The sequence below is a fragment of the Hypanus sabinus genome, chromosome 2 (genome assembly GCF_030144855.1).
Source record: "Hypanus sabinus isolate sHypSab1 chromosome 2, sHypSab1.hap1, whole genome shotgun sequence".
Taxonomy (NCBI): Eukaryota; Metazoa; Chordata; class Chondrichthyes; order Myliobatiformes; family Dasyatidae; genus Hypanus; species Hypanus sabinus.
The window spans coordinates 166786175-166804676 of NC_082707.1; the positions used below are offsets into that span (position 1 = coordinate 166786175).

At 35.8% G+C, this 18502-nt stretch overlaps 1 protein-coding gene across 1 annotated transcript in view; it reads left to right on the top strand.

The window, feature by feature from the left end:
- Positions 1–18502, top strand: part of cdc42bpb (CDC42 binding protein kinase beta (DMPK-like)) — a 209338-nt gene that overhangs the window by 142666 nt on the left and 48170 nt on the right. The window contains exons 7-16 of the mRNA XM_059958771.1: positions 257–457; positions 1667–1915; positions 3539–3618; positions 5902–6068; positions 6381–6500; positions 10304–10437; positions 12127–12369; positions 14955–15065; positions 15352–15596; positions 17500–17605. Of these exons, the coding sequence (XP_059814754.1) occupies positions 257–457; positions 1667–1915; positions 3539–3618; positions 5902–6068; positions 6381–6500; positions 10304–10437; positions 12127–12369; positions 14955–15065; positions 15352–15596; positions 17500–17605 (1656 nt within the window). The remainder of the gene's footprint in view (positions 1–256; positions 458–1666; positions 1916–3538; positions 3619–5901; positions 6069–6380; positions 6501–10303; positions 10438–12126; positions 12370–14954; positions 15066–15351; positions 15597–17499; positions 17606–18502) is intronic.

Genomic DNA, 18502 nt, shown 5'->3' on the forward strand with positions numbered 1-18502 from the left:
TTAATCCTCCCACTTATTTTCTTATTTCAGTAATTGAGCAACAAGATTTGGCAATGGCAGTCAAAATTTAAAGCATTCAGTTAATATCTTCTAAGAGTCTTTATACACTCATTTTCTTTCCATAGGATATCTGAACATGAATCTTTAAACCATAAATCAACCTGACTTTTTAGACACATTTTATTGCATGTGTTTTATTTTATCAGAGTAAAGCATACCCAAGTTGGTTGTAATGTGTTTCCACAATTGTTCTCAGGTACAATCTTCTGTAGCAGTTGGTACTCCTGACTACATCTCTCCAGAAATCCTGCAAGCAATGGAGGATGGAATGGGAAAGTATGGACCAGAATGTGATTGGTGGTCTCTTGGTGTATGCATGTATGAAATGCTTGTTGGAGAAACACCATTTTATGCTGAGTCATTGGTGGAAACGTATGGGAAGATTATGAATCATCAAGTAAGGCCCTCTTATTTTTTTAGATTGACATTTTAAACAAATAGTGTGATAATTAAACACTGTAGTGAAATACAGCAGTTTACTACTTTGTAGAAGAATAGCAATATTGCAGAAGAACATATATAGCAAACTGTTTAAATGTTTTAATTTCAATTTTGATAAAGCTCTTTTTACTTTTACAAGCACAGTTTTTGAGTTTCCCTATTGTACTCTGTGATAATAATAATGAAGTTCAAAGTACATATATGTCACCATTTATAGCCCTGAAATTCATTTTCTTGCTGACATACTCAATAAGTCCACTAACCATAATAGAATCAATGAAAAACAGCACCAACAGTGCAGACAACCAGAGTTGCAAAAGACAACAAACTGTGCAAGTACAAAAATAAAAAAGTATTAATAATTATAAATAAGTAAACAATAAATATCAAGAAAGTGAGTCCAAGGTTTTGTGGAAACAGTTTGGGGATGGGGCAAATAATGAAGTTTTCTCCTCTGGTTCAACAGCCTGATGACTGAAGGGTAATAAGTAACTGTTCCTAAACCTAGTGGTGAGAGTCCTGAGGCTGCTGTACTTTCTTCCTGATGGCAGCAGTGAGAAGAGAGTATGACCTGGGTGGTGGGGGTTGCTGTTGATGAATGCTGTTTTTCTGTGACAGCACTCCATGTAGATGTCCTCAAAGGTGGGGAGATTTTGCTTGTGACGGACTGGGCCACCACATTCACTACTTTTTGTAGGATTTTCTATTTAAGGGCATTGGTATTTTCAATCAGGCTGTGATGTAGCTAGTCAGTATACTGTCCCTCACATCAATAGAAATTTGTAAAAGTTTTGGATGTCATGCCAAATCTTTATAAACCTTCTAAGGAAGTATAAGCGCTGCTATGCTTTCTTCATAATTGAACTATAATTGAACTATGCTGAACCTAAGACAGATACTCTGAAATAACATCTAGGAATTTAAAGTTGCTGACTTTCTCCACCTCTGATTCCCCTGATGAGGACTGCCTCATGGACCTGATATAATTAAGTTTATGATAAAAATGAAATAAAAATATTTATGGAAAGTGTTAAATTTTGTATCTTTTAATTTCAGGATATCCTTTTTTTTAATTCAACTACTCTTTCCTTTGTACAGAAATGGCATTCTTGTTCTGCAAGTATAGTGTGATATTGTAGCATTCTGACTATATTTTGTTTGACAGGAACGATTCCAATTTCCATCTCATCTCACTGATGTATCTGATGAAGCCAAGGATTTGATACAACGGTTGATCTGTAGTAGAGAAAATCGACTTGGAAAAAATGGAATGGAAGATTTCAAAAAGCATTCATTTTTCAAAGGGATCGATTGGGACAATATTAGAAATATTGAAGCACCTTATATTCCTGAAGTCAGCAGCCCAACTGACACTTCAAATTTTGATGTAGATGATGATGTACTCAAAAATCCAGTTAGTATTTCAGTTTTTGTGGAACACCACGTGTAATTTTTGATGTACACCAGCCAGTATCAGGATTTGTCTATAGATGAATTTTACATTTGGTTCTTTCTAGTACTTGTTATTTTGTGGAATTCATGTGTTTATTCAGGGTTATGAAATTTCTGACCAATGTAAGATTAGGACTTATTCTTGAGAGTAGAAAGTACAATCAAGATTACGTGATTTAAATGGTAGTTAATTTTCCATTGCCAGAGACCAAATTTTAGTCACTGTTCATGAGGTAGTATGGTTATCTGCCCTCATTCCTTTGTCAAATCCCTTGAAAACAAGATACCTTAAAATTCTTAGAATCAAGGCTTCTTAAACTTTCCAGCAGAGTGACAGTTACTGATAATAAACCTGTCAGGGATGTAAATAATTTAGTGGAATCTTGTAGTCCTACTTGTTTTAGGTGGCACTAGCTTGAATTTGTTTTATGTAAGCAGACACGGGTTCAAATAGACAAAAGGAACAGTTGAGACTTTATGTAGAATAGCCAATGCTCGGAGTGGCTATTGTTTCACACAACAATTATGTTCTGTAATATGAGGAAAAAGAAGGGGCGGTAACTTACTGGATACTTGAATAGAGTCGTAGAGAAAAGGAGCACCAATATAGCCTTTCAGTCCATCAACTCTGCACTAACCATTGAAGTGCACATGCTATACTAATTCTACATTAGTCAGTTTTCATTCTCCCGACTTTCTCTTCAACTACCCTCAGATTCTGTAACCCCCCCCCTACATACGTGCTTGGACAACTTCCAGTGGCCAATTAACTTATAAACACTCAGCTTTGGAATGTAGGAGGAAATCTCAACACTAGGAAGAAACCAAAGTGGTCACAGAGAGAATGTGCAAACTCTAGGCAGACAAAACCCCAAATTAGAATTGAACCCAGATCTTTGGCATTATGAGATCGTGGTCACTACATGCTGTACCTCTGTGCAACTTGTATGCAGGTGTTGTGCCACCGTGCTGACATTGTGCCCAATGCAGAGAGATTGATCAGATCTCTTTGTATCTGCACAATTTAGTAAATTGATCATTACTCCTGGCCAGTACAAGTTCAATTTCACATGATTTGCCTCCTTCTTCTGGACTGAAGATTAAAATGTATTGCTGGAAGTCCAGAGTAATACACAAAAAGTTGGAGGGACATCCACAGAGAGGAATAAATAGTTGATGTTTTGGGCTGAGGCCCTTTATCAGGACTGGAAAGGAAGGGGGAAAAGCCCAGGAAGGAAGGGGAGTGGGGTGGGAAAGAAGGAGTAGCTGTGAGCTGATTGTTGGTTTTCCTTAATTTGAGAAGAAAAGCTGTGTCGAACATAGACGTGAGAGGTTTAACCAAACATCTGTTTATTAGCAATTTGCATAATTATTGCTTTCCCAATATAGCAGGACTGATCGGTGCCTGAAATAATGCTCTTCAATGATAATGCTATTATCTTAACTGGTTTTATGAAGCAAAACTCAATCATTTGTCAGATTTTATTCTACATTTAATTAATTGAAATTAAGTTATTATTTTGATAATTTATTGGATTAAATGTAAACTTAAATTTGTGCTGATAAATGCTTTCTGTTGTTCTAGGAACTGGTGCCTCCAGCCACTCACACTGCTTTTTCTGGACTGCACCTACCTTTTGTAGGCTTCACATTTACCACCACCAGGTAGAACATTATTCTAAATATTTTGTATATTGTTTGTTTGTGCTTTAATTAACCATCCACTATTGCTAATGATGCATGAAACTAACTTTAGTGACATAACAACATATTTTGCTTTTTCCAAAACACTTAAGTAACTTGTACATTGATTAGATTTATTCAGACATGTACGTCAAAACATACAGTGAAATGTGTCATTTGCATTCAACCAATACATCCAAGATGAGTTGAGGGAACCTGCAATATTTGAACTTAATCTTTGCTGTATAGATTACTTAGAAGGTTTGAGTAATACTTTATATTAATATGGTTTGTTTAAAATTTTGTATCAAATGATTTGTGGCTTTATCTCCCATTTTGTATTAGAAAGGAAGTGGCTTTTACCTTGGTTAGAATTCAAGTTCCTAGCTCTTAACAGTATCTCATTCAAGTGGCTCTACTTCAAACCTGGGAGCTTGACAAAGGTGGTGAGAGTTAAATACTGAGCAGGAACAGACCACACTACCTCAACAGCTTACTTTGCCATTGTGTAAAGTGAAGGTTCATCTTGTACTTGTATCTACTCCACAAATCCCTTGGTTTTTTTTTAGTTCCAAAAATCCTTTGCCTACAGCCTTCAGTGTATTCATTACTGAATATCCATAGCCTTCTAGAGTAAGGAGTTCCTCTGTTTTAAAGTTTACTTAAAAACAAAATGCTAGAATTATACATGTTCCTGAACTTGAGATGGGTTGATCTTTCAGTTGGATGGGTTTTCATAAGTTTATTGGTCTGAGACTTCAGTTTGATTTCTCCCTTGTTAGAAACTGCATTACCCTCTGAGAACTTCCAGTCTTCTGCATGTCTTTCACATGTCTTTTTCCACTTCCAGTATCTGCAGTATTTTGTCTACAGTAAATGTATGTATGAAAGAGGAACTACAGTCTGCCCTATGTATCTACTGTGCCACACAATAATTTCAACAGAATTTCCTCTGTTTTTCTTTGACTGTTTAAAGTTTAAATATAAATTATGTTCTGTGTCTCTACAATTTATTCAAAGATTTTGTTACTGAAGCTCTCTGAAGTAGAAGTCCAAAGAGACAGAAGCCTCTAAGAGAGTAAATTCTTTCTCGTCTGTCGTAAATAGCCTACCTCGTGTTTTGAAATTCCTGCACCCAGGGTCTGGGTTCCCCAACAGAGGAAACATCCTCTCAGCGACCATCTCAGAATTTTATATGCTTCAATGAGAACAACTCTTACTTTTCTAGGCTGTGATAAGTACAGGTTCAATCTCTCATCAAACCTCATCCCTTGTACTAACATTCTTCTTGTTTTCCTAATCACTTGCTGCACTCCCTGACAAACATTTCTGCTTCATGTACTTGGATCCCTAAATTCTCTGCAACATTTTGTAATCTCTCTATGTTTAATGAAGTTTTTTTTAAATTCTTCTTTCTAGCCTTACATTATTCATATCATACTCCCATCTGCCAATTTCTTCCTATTCATTTAACCTATTTCTATCCATTTTGAGGCTGTTTGTGATTGTGGTAGGGAATTCAGTGAAGTTCAGGAACCTGTTTAATTTTTCCTCTGCCTCAGATAATATCAGTTACTGTACCCCACTGAAATCCCAGCTATGGTCAACTTGGTGAGTACAGGATTAGACTCGGATTTTCCTGGCATTCTGACTTAGCTTCTGACAAGTACTATATAACTGTTTTCACGTGGTATTGAATCTGTTACGTTGCTTAAGTCATCAGATTTGAAATTATTGTTTCAGCCATTAATCTCTATAGCATGTCATCAGACACATACTATTGCTTATTTTCTAGTGAGGCATTATAATGTCAGCTTTGACAGTGTGGTGACGTTATTGCTCTGAGAGAGAAACCTACCCAGAGATTTGCTTTATTAGCCAAGACTGATACAGCATTGCATCACTGAGAGACTATATTACTACACAACATGCTGCTCCTTCAATGACTCTCTTTTCTGCCTCCTCAAGTACATGGGAAAGTTCCAGTGCAGCTATTTATGGAAAATGGGAATTCTCCAAATAATGTGGTTTGCACATCCCTCAAAACAACCTCTCTGGAAAAGATAACTGATCACATGCCATTTTATGGGATTTTGTATGCATAACAGCAGTCACCTTAAAAGATAGTGACTTCTGGTGTATGGTAAAAGCAAAAAAAAAGCTCAATGCAAAGTGTATCTTTCTGATGACTTCCAATGAATAGCAAATTAAAGTTTCATTGAGTTGTCTAATTCTTGAAAATATAAATAATGTTTGCTGCTTCAGTCCTTTGTCAGATAGAACTTCTTTGAAAAAAGGCATGCGGTCAGAATCGATTGACGGAGATGCAGATGTACGGATAGATTTGGAAAACAGTTTACAAATTGAGGCTTATGAGAGGCGAATCCACAGGCTTGAACAAGAAAAACTGGAACTATCTAGGAAACTGCAAGGTAACCCTGCAATTTAAATTGTATTTAAAACATGAAAGCTCAAAGCAAACCAATCAGCATCTGTGGGGATAAAAAGAAATGTTTTGGGTAGGTATGTATTGTCAGCACTGAAACTTAAGCTCCAAAAATAAAACAAAGATTAGATTTCATTTCAAAAGGAGAGTGCTTGTCCTAGAAGATAAATTTTTATTGATATTGATGTCTATTTACGGCATCTTATATTTCTTCTTGAATGTCATAATTAGATTGTTGTTGATTTGCAATGTTCACTCCATTTACTTGCTGATTAAATTTCATTTCTTGGACCCTTAGAGACTACACAAGGGTTACAGTCACTTAATAGTTCAACACGTGGAATGGGTACCATCGGCAGAGATAAGGAAATTAAGAAGTTGAATGAGGAAATGGAAAATCTAAGAAAGCAGTTAGCAGGTATATTTTTATTTGTTGATATTTTACATTTTTAAAATCATACCAGAGCTTCTTGATAGATCTATTCATCCTGCTAGTTCCGTTTGTTAGGAACCGAGTAGCCTTTACGCATAATATGGATGGGTGCAGGAGCACCCATTGGTTGGTTAAGAATCCTTCAGCGAGTATCTCACCAAAGCCTGGTTGTCATCTACAGAGCTCAAGTCAGGAGTGTAGTGGAATACTTTGATTTGCCTGTATTAGTGCAGCTTCAACATTTCAAGAAGCTCAACACCGTACAGGACAGAGCAACTTGCTTGATAGGCATGTAACTGCTGCCTCCATCACTGATGCACAGTAGCAGCAGTTTTGTACCATCTGCAGGGTGAAAATCACCAATACTCCATAGACAGCACCTTCCAAACCTGTGACCTTTGTCAGCTAGACAGACAAGGGCAGCAAAGCATGGCAAATACTGCTACCTAGACATTGCCCTTCAAGCCCCACACCATCCTGACTATATCACTGTCCTTCACCATTGCTAGGTCATTATCCTGGAACTCTCCCTAGTACCTCCAGGACTGTAGTGGTTCAAGAAGGTAGCTCACCACCACCTTCTCAGGGGCAACTAAGTATGTGCAATTAAGTGACACAATCAGCAATCGCCTCTGATCTGGGCTGATATTTACTTGCTGGGCAGCACCTAATTAATTAGCTTGTTTATTTCGGCATTTTTCTTAAAGATGGGCTGAGTGCGTTCCGGCTACCGCTGCACCCCTGTGTGCTTCGCGGATCGGTATCGGTCCACGGTCCAGAGGTTGGGGATCACTGCCCACTGCCCTACAACCATTGTGTTCCTGAACCGGCATGGATAACTTAATTCATTGCTACTCTGAACTGATTCTACAAACTCCAGACTCTCGGCAACTTGAATTTCTCAATATTATTTTTAATTGTAGTTTGTCGTCTTTTTCACATTGGTTGTCTATCAGTCTTTGTCTGTGTATAGTTTTTAGTAAAACTATTTTATTTCTTTTTCCCTGTAACTGCTTGCAAGAAAATGAAGCTGTTTTAATTTCAAGTCATTCTCATTGTGATTTTCCTTGACATCCTCATTTGTGTTTCCTTGACAGTGTTACATTCCTCCTGATCTTAGCTGCACTGATAAATCACCTACCATTGTTTTAACCATCTTAAAGCCTTCAATAAAGCTCAGTACACATCTTAATGTTTTGGTGTAACTTCACAAGCTGAGTGATTGTATTTTGATCATCTCCACAGCTTATCCTCACAGTAGATTTTGGATTTGTGATCTTATTCATTTCATCAGCTTCAGGTCACGATTCAATCCTGGGCCTGTTTCTGAACTAGTGCATTTCCAATCGTCGTCACTTCTAATCCTCATTATACAGAAAACTTAATTTAGGAAAAAATCTTGAATTAGATTAGTTGTGATTAGAAAGACTTGAGTTTTAGAATTATACTTTACAATGCAAAGTCATTTTGGCTCACTGGTCTCTGCTGGCACTTTAATCCAGAGAAGTTCCTCTTTCTGTCCCCATAGACCTAAAAGGTGGTGCTTTTCACATATGCATCCAGTTAACTTTTGAAAGGCACAATTTCAGGTAGTGCTTTTGCTCTATTTCTAAATTGCCATTATGGACAGAGACTAATTTCCAGGATAGGAATCCTGTAATCATAAGTAATGAGAGTCAATGTTTCATCAGAACTGGGAAAGAGAGAAAAGGAGCTCATTAATCTTCAGTGAGGATGGGCAAGGGGTGTCATCTCTGAAACAAACTAGGACAAAGGAGAAAATCTGGAAATCCGAGCAACACGCACAAAATGCTGGAGGAACTCAGCAGGCCAGGCAGCATCTATGGAAAAGAGTACAGTCGACATTTCAGGCCAAAACCCTTCAGCAGAACTAGAGAAAAACAGATGAAGAGATTTAAAAGGTGGGGAGAGAGAAACACAAGGTGATAGGTGAAATGTGGGAGGAGGAAGGATGAAGTAATGAGGTGGGAAGTTGGTTGGTGAATGAGGTATAGGGCTGGAAAAGGGCGAGTCTTGATACAAAAGGACAGAAGGCCATGGAAGAAATAGAAGGGGTGGAGGAGCACCAGAGGGAGGCAATGGGCAGGCAAGGAGATAAGGTGAGAAAGGGAAAAGGGGATGGGGAATGGTGAAAGGGTGAGGGGCATTACCAGAATTTTGAGAAATTGATGTTTGTGCCATCAGATTGGAGGCTACCCAGATGGAATATAAGCTGTTGTTCCTCCAGCATGAGTATGGCCTCATCGCGACAGTAGAGGAGGCCATGGATTGACATATCGATCAAACAATCTGCTCAATGAGTGAATTAGAGAAGTCAGAGAGTGAAAACTTAAATAGGTGATAATTGTGTCTGACAATTTCAGCTAACTTGATTTCTCTGCCTCTATCAGTTGTCCTTCAGTTTTTTTCTCTTTAAGTGGAAGGAAGTGCCTGTCCTGACCAGCTGTCTGACCTACTGAATTCTTCCAGCGCTTTCTTGTGTTTTTATGATTTCCAATCATTTCTGTTTTTATTTTGGATTTCCAGCTCTTGGAGTTTTAAAAAAATTTTAATTTAAGTAATGAGATTAATTTAAATATCCCATATTGCTGATTTGTGATACCCAGTGTGTTACCCACTTAAGCTCATCATGGTTAAGGACCTCTCAAGCTAATTGCAGTGATAAATGAAAGATGACTGCTAACTTGAAATTGTTATAGAGTTTATTTTTTATACCTGAAATGAAATGTACTCTCATGTTCAAGTGCAATTGGTTAATATATATTTGCATCTCTTGTATATACTTTTGTATGTTTGTTTTGTTTAAAGTTCTTTGCTAAACATTTTTCTTTTAAATAAGAATTTATTTCTATTTTGGCCATATACCTCTTGAGTAATTGGTAAGTTATAGTTGACAAGAAATGATTTTACTGTGGACTGTTTTTTTAAAAAACTGGTCGTTTTGAGGAAAATACACAGCCTTCTTTAAATTGAATTCATGTATACTTTGGATTCATTTTGCAGTTTTTGCAACTGCTGTCAATTAAAGTTTGAGAGGGAAATTCCTCTAGCAGTGGTGCAATACAATGACTAAAAGAAATTAACCATATGAAAATGAAATGAACACATTTCTTATTCCTGAGCTATTGTCAAGGCAATGAACTTCATGCTTTCCTTAAAGAATTGCCAAATATATGACTTTTTTATCAGTTTATTCCTAGATGTAATATGAAATGTTCATTTAGAAGAGCCTAAAGGTTCCAGTGCAGAAATAGATCTTTCAATCTCAACTTTTAAACTCAGCTTGCACAGATGTCTTAAAGAGATATGGCATGTCTTGTCCATGATACTAAACTTTGGTGCAAAGCCATTATTTGTTAAATGTACTTGTAACTTTTCACAACAGTGATTTGCATAGATTGAGGAATATATCCAGTAATCTGGCTGATCATATCAAATGAAAATTTGATTCCATTTAATTCTAAGCCACTTTGAGAGCATACGTTAGGGCTGGTTTGGATTCTGTCATGGAAAATGATTGTGTAAATTCACTTTTTTGCTGATTACTGATGTCTTAATGTGTAATCATGTGAAATCAAAATGTGACATATTCTTGAACTTGCTGCATTTTTAATTTAACAGTATCCTAAGTACAAAGTAAGTAAATTAATCTAATCATTAACAAAACTGTACTTGTTAACTTTTATATTTTCTTTTCTTTAACATTTGAGTTTTATGAATTTAGAATGCAAATTAACACAACTGTTCTTGTAATCATTTTGATTTAGAATCAGATCGGTTAGAACATCAGCTTGAAAATGCAGTGTCTCTCCGTCAAGACTTTGAGGAATCTACAAACAAAGTAAAAGCACTTGAAAAGCAGATTAGAGCACTTAAGCAAGAAAAAGAAGAAAATCACAAGGTACCCAAGTAAAATTATTTTGGCCATTACTATGAAAAAGTGATAGGTAATGAATAAAAGACAGTATGATTGTAAACTTTACTCACAGCGTGGAAATGGCTAATGTGGGGGAGAGGTAATAATTTTAAGGTGTTTGGAGAAAGTGTAAGGGACAATATCAGAGGTTTTGTTTTTAACATAACGTTCTGCGTGCATGAATTGCCCTGCCAGGAGTAAAGTAGAGGTTAGGGATATTTAAGTGACTCTTCTGTAGGCAGTGGATTAAAGAAAAATGGAGGGCTATGTAGGAGGAAAGGGTTAGATTGATCTTAAGAGTAGGTTAAAAGGTCGGCATAACTTCATGAGCCATAGGGCCTATACTGTGCTGTACTGTTCTATGATTGATTAATTCATTGGGATTTGACATAGTTTGCTTTTGAAATCAATGATGTTACATAATCTGAAGTGCTAATTTTTTCTTGTGCTATCCTAGTGCAAAGTAAACAACGTAGCTCTTTGAAATGTGGTGTAGCTATAAAATTGCCTAAAATATGCAGGTGGTCAGTCAGGATTTGGTTTATGGTTTATGGCTTATGTTAGTTGTGATGACAATGCCACACTTTGCGCTTCCTGACTAAGTATTTAACAAAACACCAAACAAATGTGAGTATTTAGATTGAACATTTTGTAGCTGTCATCAGTGACTTCCATTTCCTCTATATGGAAATATGTTTGGATCAGAAAGGTTAATACTGACTTTAAAGAAAGGAGAGGAACAGTAGTGGCAGTGCCAATTTGCATCAGAATGTTGGTGAGCAAAAGATCAGCAATAAAACACCTTAAAAAGAACTGAGGTTCCAGCTTTGCATTAGTTCATTTCCGGCGTCTTAGTCAGTATTCAACTTTATCCTGTGAGTGTGGTTATATCTGTTTCATGTATACAGCAACTTCAAAATAGATCAATCATCATTGATCAACTTACAGTTTGTAAAGCCCTTAAAAACTAAGGGTGTAAGATGATCTCTAGTAGTTCCACATCAGCAACAATTACTATGCCATGCCATTTTTGGAAGTCTAACAGTAAAATATAGCAAGTCTGACTGCAGTGTTTCAGTTATTCAGATCACCTGTGTGCCTGCATCTTACTTGAAGCAAATTGTAGCCCAGTAATTTTAAAATTCTCATTACATACGGTTTTAGTACTCTTAAGGTTCCTTGTATACAGTGCAAACTTGTATACAGTGTATACCAAATTGTAATAACACTTTTTTTAAAAAAAGTTACTTTTAGGTTGGATAACTGTTAGCTCACCTTCTTCACCTTGTGTCATTAAGTTTCAGTTCTATAATTTCTAAAAGCCTTAAAATTAAGGTATGAGACCATCTCTATTTAATAGTTCCACACCACCAACCATTATGATGTTGAATACAGATTCATCTTTCTGTCAAGCTAGTTTTCAAAGAGCCTCGTAAATTTTTGAATTTAATATGAAGAGTATATTGCTTTTGTACAGTATTCGGAGTTAGCTGCCCTTTAACTGATGAGTGCTGTGTCATTAAGCTTAATGTTGCTTAAGCTTAAGTTTTACATAGCTATTAGCATAACTTAGTGTTAGCATTATAATGGCATTTTAAGTGGTAGTAAATTATTAACATTACGTGAGCTTGTGTTTTATTAATATAATGTCTGTACAATCTACAATTTTAATAGCAACTTGTTGAAACCCTTGAAAGACAAAAATCCCAAACCAAGGAATTAAAGGATGCACATCAGCAGAGGAAGATCGCAATGCAAGAGTTTTCTGAACTCAATGAAAGGATGGCAGAGTTGCGCTCTCAGAAACAGAAGTTGTCCCGCCATCTCCGTGACAAAGAAGAAGAGTTAGAAATAGCTATGCAGAAGATTGACACAATGCGTCAGGAAATCCGAAAAGCAGAAAGAGCAAGGAAGGAGGTAAATAATTTCAAGTAATTAACCAAGGCAACATAACTTAGTCCTAGTTTGGAGAAGAAACTGGATATAAATAACAAGTATTAATTTCTTAAATTAATTTTATCTATTAGAAGCTATTTTTTCAATTCTTTAAATAAAAATTAGTTTTTCTATTCACAGGAAAAACTGTATTTAACTACGTAGAAAAAGAGGAGAAAGAAAGTGAAATGATTGCCATTGATATCCACTCAGTAATTTGTTCAATGCTGCTATATATTTCTAACTGCAAGTTCCTCACAGTGTTTTCTTCCATTGTGCTTCTTTGTAGTGATCCCATTATATCTGTATTGTTCTATTTTTTTGTCTTTTTTCTCTTTTAATTCCATATGCCATTTCATAAGTTTAAGTGCAACAGTTTTTTTAAACTCTCCTTTCTATGGGACTTGACTGAGATGCAATGTCATAATTGAACGCCTTACCAAGCAAGTTGGTGTAGAAAGGCATATTTCTTTGGAATTTGAAATGTAGCCTGATCAGGGTCCTTGTCTGTCATGCCTTAACCCTCTTTATTGTACATCTGCTCTGAATCACTAACTTGTATTCAAATGATAATTAGATTTTTTTGGGCCAATGGCTATCTGAGTTGTTAACTCCAGGACTCTGTGGTCATGTAGTCAAGGATCCCTCCTTTCCTGCAGACTCCAATTTCTATCATTTATTGGGCTAGATCATGCTGACTTTTGAAATGCGTTACTTTTGATTTATTGGGTGAACACATTTCTGTCAATTAAGTATTCTGTCATTAGAGTCATTGGCCTATCAAGTCCATGCTAGCCATTTACTAAATAGTTCAATATATGTTGTACCCTTGCTCTGTTTCCACAGCCCACTAAATTTTATTTCCCAAATGAAAATCCAGTTACTTTTGAAATAATTAATCATCTCTCCTTTCACCACTTTGAGGGTGCTAAACTCTAGATCATTGCATTAAGAAAGGTTTTTCCTCAAAGTCTGCATATCTCTTGCTCAAAACTTTAAAGCTGTGACCTTCTTGTTCATGTCTGGTCAACTAATGAGGTGTTATAGTTTGTCTATTATTTCATTTCTGCAAATCTTTCTTAGTCATAGAGCACTGCAGCATAGAATCAGACTCTTTGTACCCATCTAGTTTGTGGCAAACTGTTATTCTGCCTAGTCCCAAATGGTCTATAGCACCTCCATACTTTCCCATCCAAGTAATTATCCAAACCTCTCTTAGATGTTGCAATCAAACCCGCAGCCATCACTTCCACTGGCAGTTTGTTTCACACTCTCATCACCATTTAAGTGAAGAAGTTTCCCCACAGATTTTCCTTAAATATTTCACCCTTCACCCTTAAACTGTGACCTCTAGTTCTAGTCTCACCCAACCTCATGGAAAAAGCTGTTTGCGGTAACCCTATCTTTACCCCTCATGATTTTGTATACCTCTGTCAAATCTCCTCTCATTCTCCTAACTTCTAGGAAATAAAATCCTAACCTATTCAATCCTTTCCCTGTAATTCAGGTCCTCATATCAGCAAAATCCTTGTAAATCCAACATAGATTGGGTACACCTTTTCATTGAGCACCTTCATTACAGACGGGAATTCCTGGTAGCCACGCATTTTATTTCCCATTCCCATTCTGACATGTCAGTCCATGGACTCCTCTGCTACCGCAACATCGCTTTCATTTTAGTATAAATCATTACTATGTCCTGCAAAGAAATTGAGCACAGAGTTCTCTTGAGTCTCCCTTTTAGCCACCTGTTAATCATTGCTTTTTCCTTTCTGCTATTTTCTTTATATCCAGTTTTTCTTGCGTCCCATAGACATTTTATTAACACAACTGTGTCTTATTCTTTTGTTGTCCACCTGCTGCAGAATATGGTACCTTCACTAATTTTGCTCTTCTCCTTCCCCAATTCATAAAGGCAACAGCTAACTCCAATAACTGCTTATGTCCTACTCAGATATTTAGAATTTTATTTGATGGCATCATGATCCATTGAAGTACATGGCTCTTTACTTACTGAATTGCACTATATTGACAAAATCAAGTTTCTAAAAATATTATTCTTTATTAAAACACTGTTTTACTATTGAAGCGATTGTTCTTTCTTTTAAATGAAACATGGTAACTGCAACAGGCAGTATTTAATTGATTAAGTTACTGATGTAGCTTTGTCATTTGGGAAACACAAAAACTTATGCATTCTGTTACTTGTGAGCTATTGTAGTAAGCTATGTTGCAATTTGCAGCATTATGCTGTTATTGCAGCTATCCTTTTTAGCTCATTAACCATTTAAATCTATTTCCACTTCTTCCAAATAATACTTTTTTTTTCTGCACCTCCAGTATTATTTCACCATTTTTCAAAATTGCTAATAGAATATTAAGAATATCTAAAGCCATTCACTATTTATTGATTTGTAATTTAATCCAATAATATTAAGCATTTTCTGGCAGCTGAAACATGGCTGATATGAATCAATGGTGAATGTATATGTAAAGGATAATGTATCGGCTTTTGTGATGGGAAAACATGTAGGTTTGAGTTTACTTTGAGGCATTTTTCTTCTTAGCTGGAAGCTCAGTTGGAAGACTCAATTGCTGAAGCATCAAAGGAACGGAAGCTTCGAGAACACAGTGAAGCTTATTCCAAGCAACTGGAAAGTGAAGTGGAAGCATTAAAGGTTAGGTTCTGTTGAAACTTTGTCAAAGCTCTATGTAATTATCTTTTATCAATTACCTTTTCCTTGAGGAAAATATCTCTTCAAGTATTAACATCATTTTGATTTATTTAGCTTTTGTATGTGAATTAATAAATGAGAAAATGTTTAAAAATGTCTTTGTTGAAAAATGCCATCCAAAAATGTCTTTGTTGACTTTGTTGAAAAATGTCATCTGTCTTGATCAAAGGGAATCTCAATAAGAAAGTGTTTTAAAAGTTGGCTCAGCAATTTTCTTTCTGCATGTTAGTTGAAGCATGGAGGTCGGACTACAGGATCCAGTTTACAACATCAGCAAGAACTCTCCAAGGTTAAAGCGGAACTGGAAAAGAAACTGGTCTTCTATGAGGAAGAACTGATGAGATGTGAGGCTGCTCACAGCATAGAGATTAAGAACCTTAAAAAGGAGGTCCATGATTCAGATGTGCAACACTTAGCTCTGCAAAAGGATGTAATGATACTCAAGGACAAATTGGAGAAGGCCAAGCGAGACAGGTACTTATATCCAAAGAAAGGCACTTAATCGTTAATTATTAAGATCAACATGTTTGTTAGTTGCTTTATGTACGTGAAGAAAATTTCAGAAAATGTACTAATTTAATAGTGAATAAGAAAACAAAAGGACATCTAGTGGGGCAGCATGCTAATATAGCAGTAAATATAACGCTATTACTGCACCAGTGACCTGGGTTCAATTCCTGCCGCTGTCTCTAAGGAGTTTTTATGTTGTCCCTGTGTCCAGGTAATCTGGTTTCCTCCCATATTCCAAAGACTTGTGGGTTAGTAGGTACATTGATGGCATGTGTAATTGAGTGGTGTGGGCTCATTGGGCCAGAAGTGCCTGTTAACGTGTTGTATCTCTAAAATTAAGAAGTTACTTTTATAAGGTTTGTATTGTATTGACAGAACATTAAAATGTATGCAGGTATTGATATATACTCCCTTTCTTTTAAATTAAAATCGACAAGTCAGTGCCTTAGGTATTTCACCAAGGTAATCAGGAGAAGGTCATTCTATGGAGAAGTCCATTCTTCACTTGACTTTAATGCAGTTTTAGAGACCAGGGAGTGAAAACAAAATAGCTAATATGAAGATGTACTGCTATTTTAATAACCAGCTAAGATGTTCTTCTAATGAGTTTATCTGAATTTTCTTTGGAATGTTTATTGCTACTAAGATGGATTCATAACAATTGTACTTCTAATGAACAGACACTTGGTTCACATTTTTTCCACAAAAAATATTTTTAATGATTTATATTTATCTATGCTTTATTAGTTGTATTGTTCACATTCTGTAACTCTGTAGTCTGGCCAGGCAGTTTTTCTGTATTTTATTAACACTTTGGCTTACAGTGTTCAGATGTTTTGAGGGAAAATGGAAATATTAAAACTCTGCTTTTGGCACATTACTTAATGAAAGCTGTGGAGTGTTCAGTGTGTTTTTCAGAAAATCTAGCCAAAAAAGTTGATTTGAAGTTTGAAGTTGTAGCTGTGTATGATTTTCAAAGGAATTTTTTTCTTTAGAAAATGATTAGTTTTTTAAAAATCTAAATGATTTCAATTCCTAGTAACTCATTTTCAAATAAAGAAAAACTTGGGAATTATTTAGAAGATGATGCCCTTACTTGCTGATCTAACCTGACTCCTGTTTAATCATGCCCATTTTAGCTACAGAAGGAGGCCATTGAACAGTTCAATTTTAAAACTCATCCTTGTTGTAACATCCCTTTATGCCTTACCCATCCCATTCCATGGGATTTTCTCCATATTCTTCTAGGATATCCGTGCAGCATCACTTCTGAACTCTTGCGCATCCCCACATTTAAATACTCTACTCTCATTTGACAAAGCCTTAAAACACCAGAATTTCTTCTCTTAACCCTTCCTTCTTTATTTTAAGATAGCTTTTTAAAACTTTGACCAACCAATTTTCCTCTTTTTCCTGAAGTTTGTGAATGTTCTTGTAACTTTAAAGTAGCTGTTTAAATGAAAGTTTCAGCTAAACAATGACTTAAGATTTATTTCAGTCACGATTATTGTTCAAGAGCAGATCCACTACTTGTTAAATATGCAAGTATTAGAAGAATTATTAATGTTAAGCCTCTTTTTTTTTTACCATTTATGCTGTTAAAATTTAACTAAAGAAGTAGTGAATGATTAATGATTAATTTTATAAGTTCTCATATATAATTTAAATAAATGAGTCTGCCTTTTGATTTTTTTTAACCTGGATTTAAATCCCTATTACTTGTTTCAATGATATTTTGAAAGCAGCTTCTTTTAGTAGACAATTATAATTGTTATAATAATATATCACACAACTGTAACTGATCAGATGAACTAGTGCTTTATGCATGATTTGGGGGAAAAGTGGTGAATAAATTTCTTGTGTATAGGCAGAATGAAATGGAGGAAACACTGAGTGAACTGAAGAAGAAATATGAATGTGAGCGAAATATGCTTATTGAAGAGAATAAGAAATTTTCAGCTGAGAATGACCGAGTAAGTCCATAATTCACCTGTGATGTTCCAATATTATTGTCATCCTCAATTCTCTTTTAAATGTCTGTTGAGAAAAATTTATCATTAATACCCTTTTTTTAGTGTAGTGTATAAACGAATGCATGTATTTGTAGGTGTTTATTTTAGGTAGGATTCGAGGAATTATTTTGAAATAAGTCTGTCAAAAAACATCAGTCACTTAAAAGGTTTTTCTTGACACAGCTAGTCAGTAGCATGTGGGACTATCGCCGAGGGTTGTGGCACCACAAGGAAAGTGCCTGCAGTAAGGAGTTAATCAAAGCAAGTCAGCTGGCCTTAGTTGTAGAATAATGTTCTTTCATTTTGTTTGTTTGTGGATGTCATTGACATGTTATTCATCCCCAATTACTCCAGAGAAGGTAGTTAACAGGTAATCACATTGGTAAGCTAGGATATCTAATCAGACCTGCCTGCGAATGATTTCCTTCTATGCAGGACATTGAAGCACACTTAGGTAGTTTTTTGTGATAAGACTAGTTTTTCGTTCTCGAGGTGGTTATTTAATTAAATTTCCCAGCCACTTGGCTGGAATTTGAACTTGACTCTGCACTGGTGATCCAGAACTCTGGTTGCACTTAAATTGCCCATAATACCACTTAAGTTTGCTATAGGAAAATCTACGGTGTTCTGGCTTCTTGTGGGTTTTAGGTGTTTCTCCTCTCTGTGTGGACATTGGATGAAGACTGAAATTTTTTGATTCAGTATGCATGTTTAACTATGCTATGTTATATAACATGTTATATGCTATGGACCAACAAATAATTGTTTTAAGCTATTTGGATACTTCAAGCACTTGAGAATTTTCTAGTAATAAATGATTATAGTTTGTTAACAACATGTGAAATATTCACAAAGTGT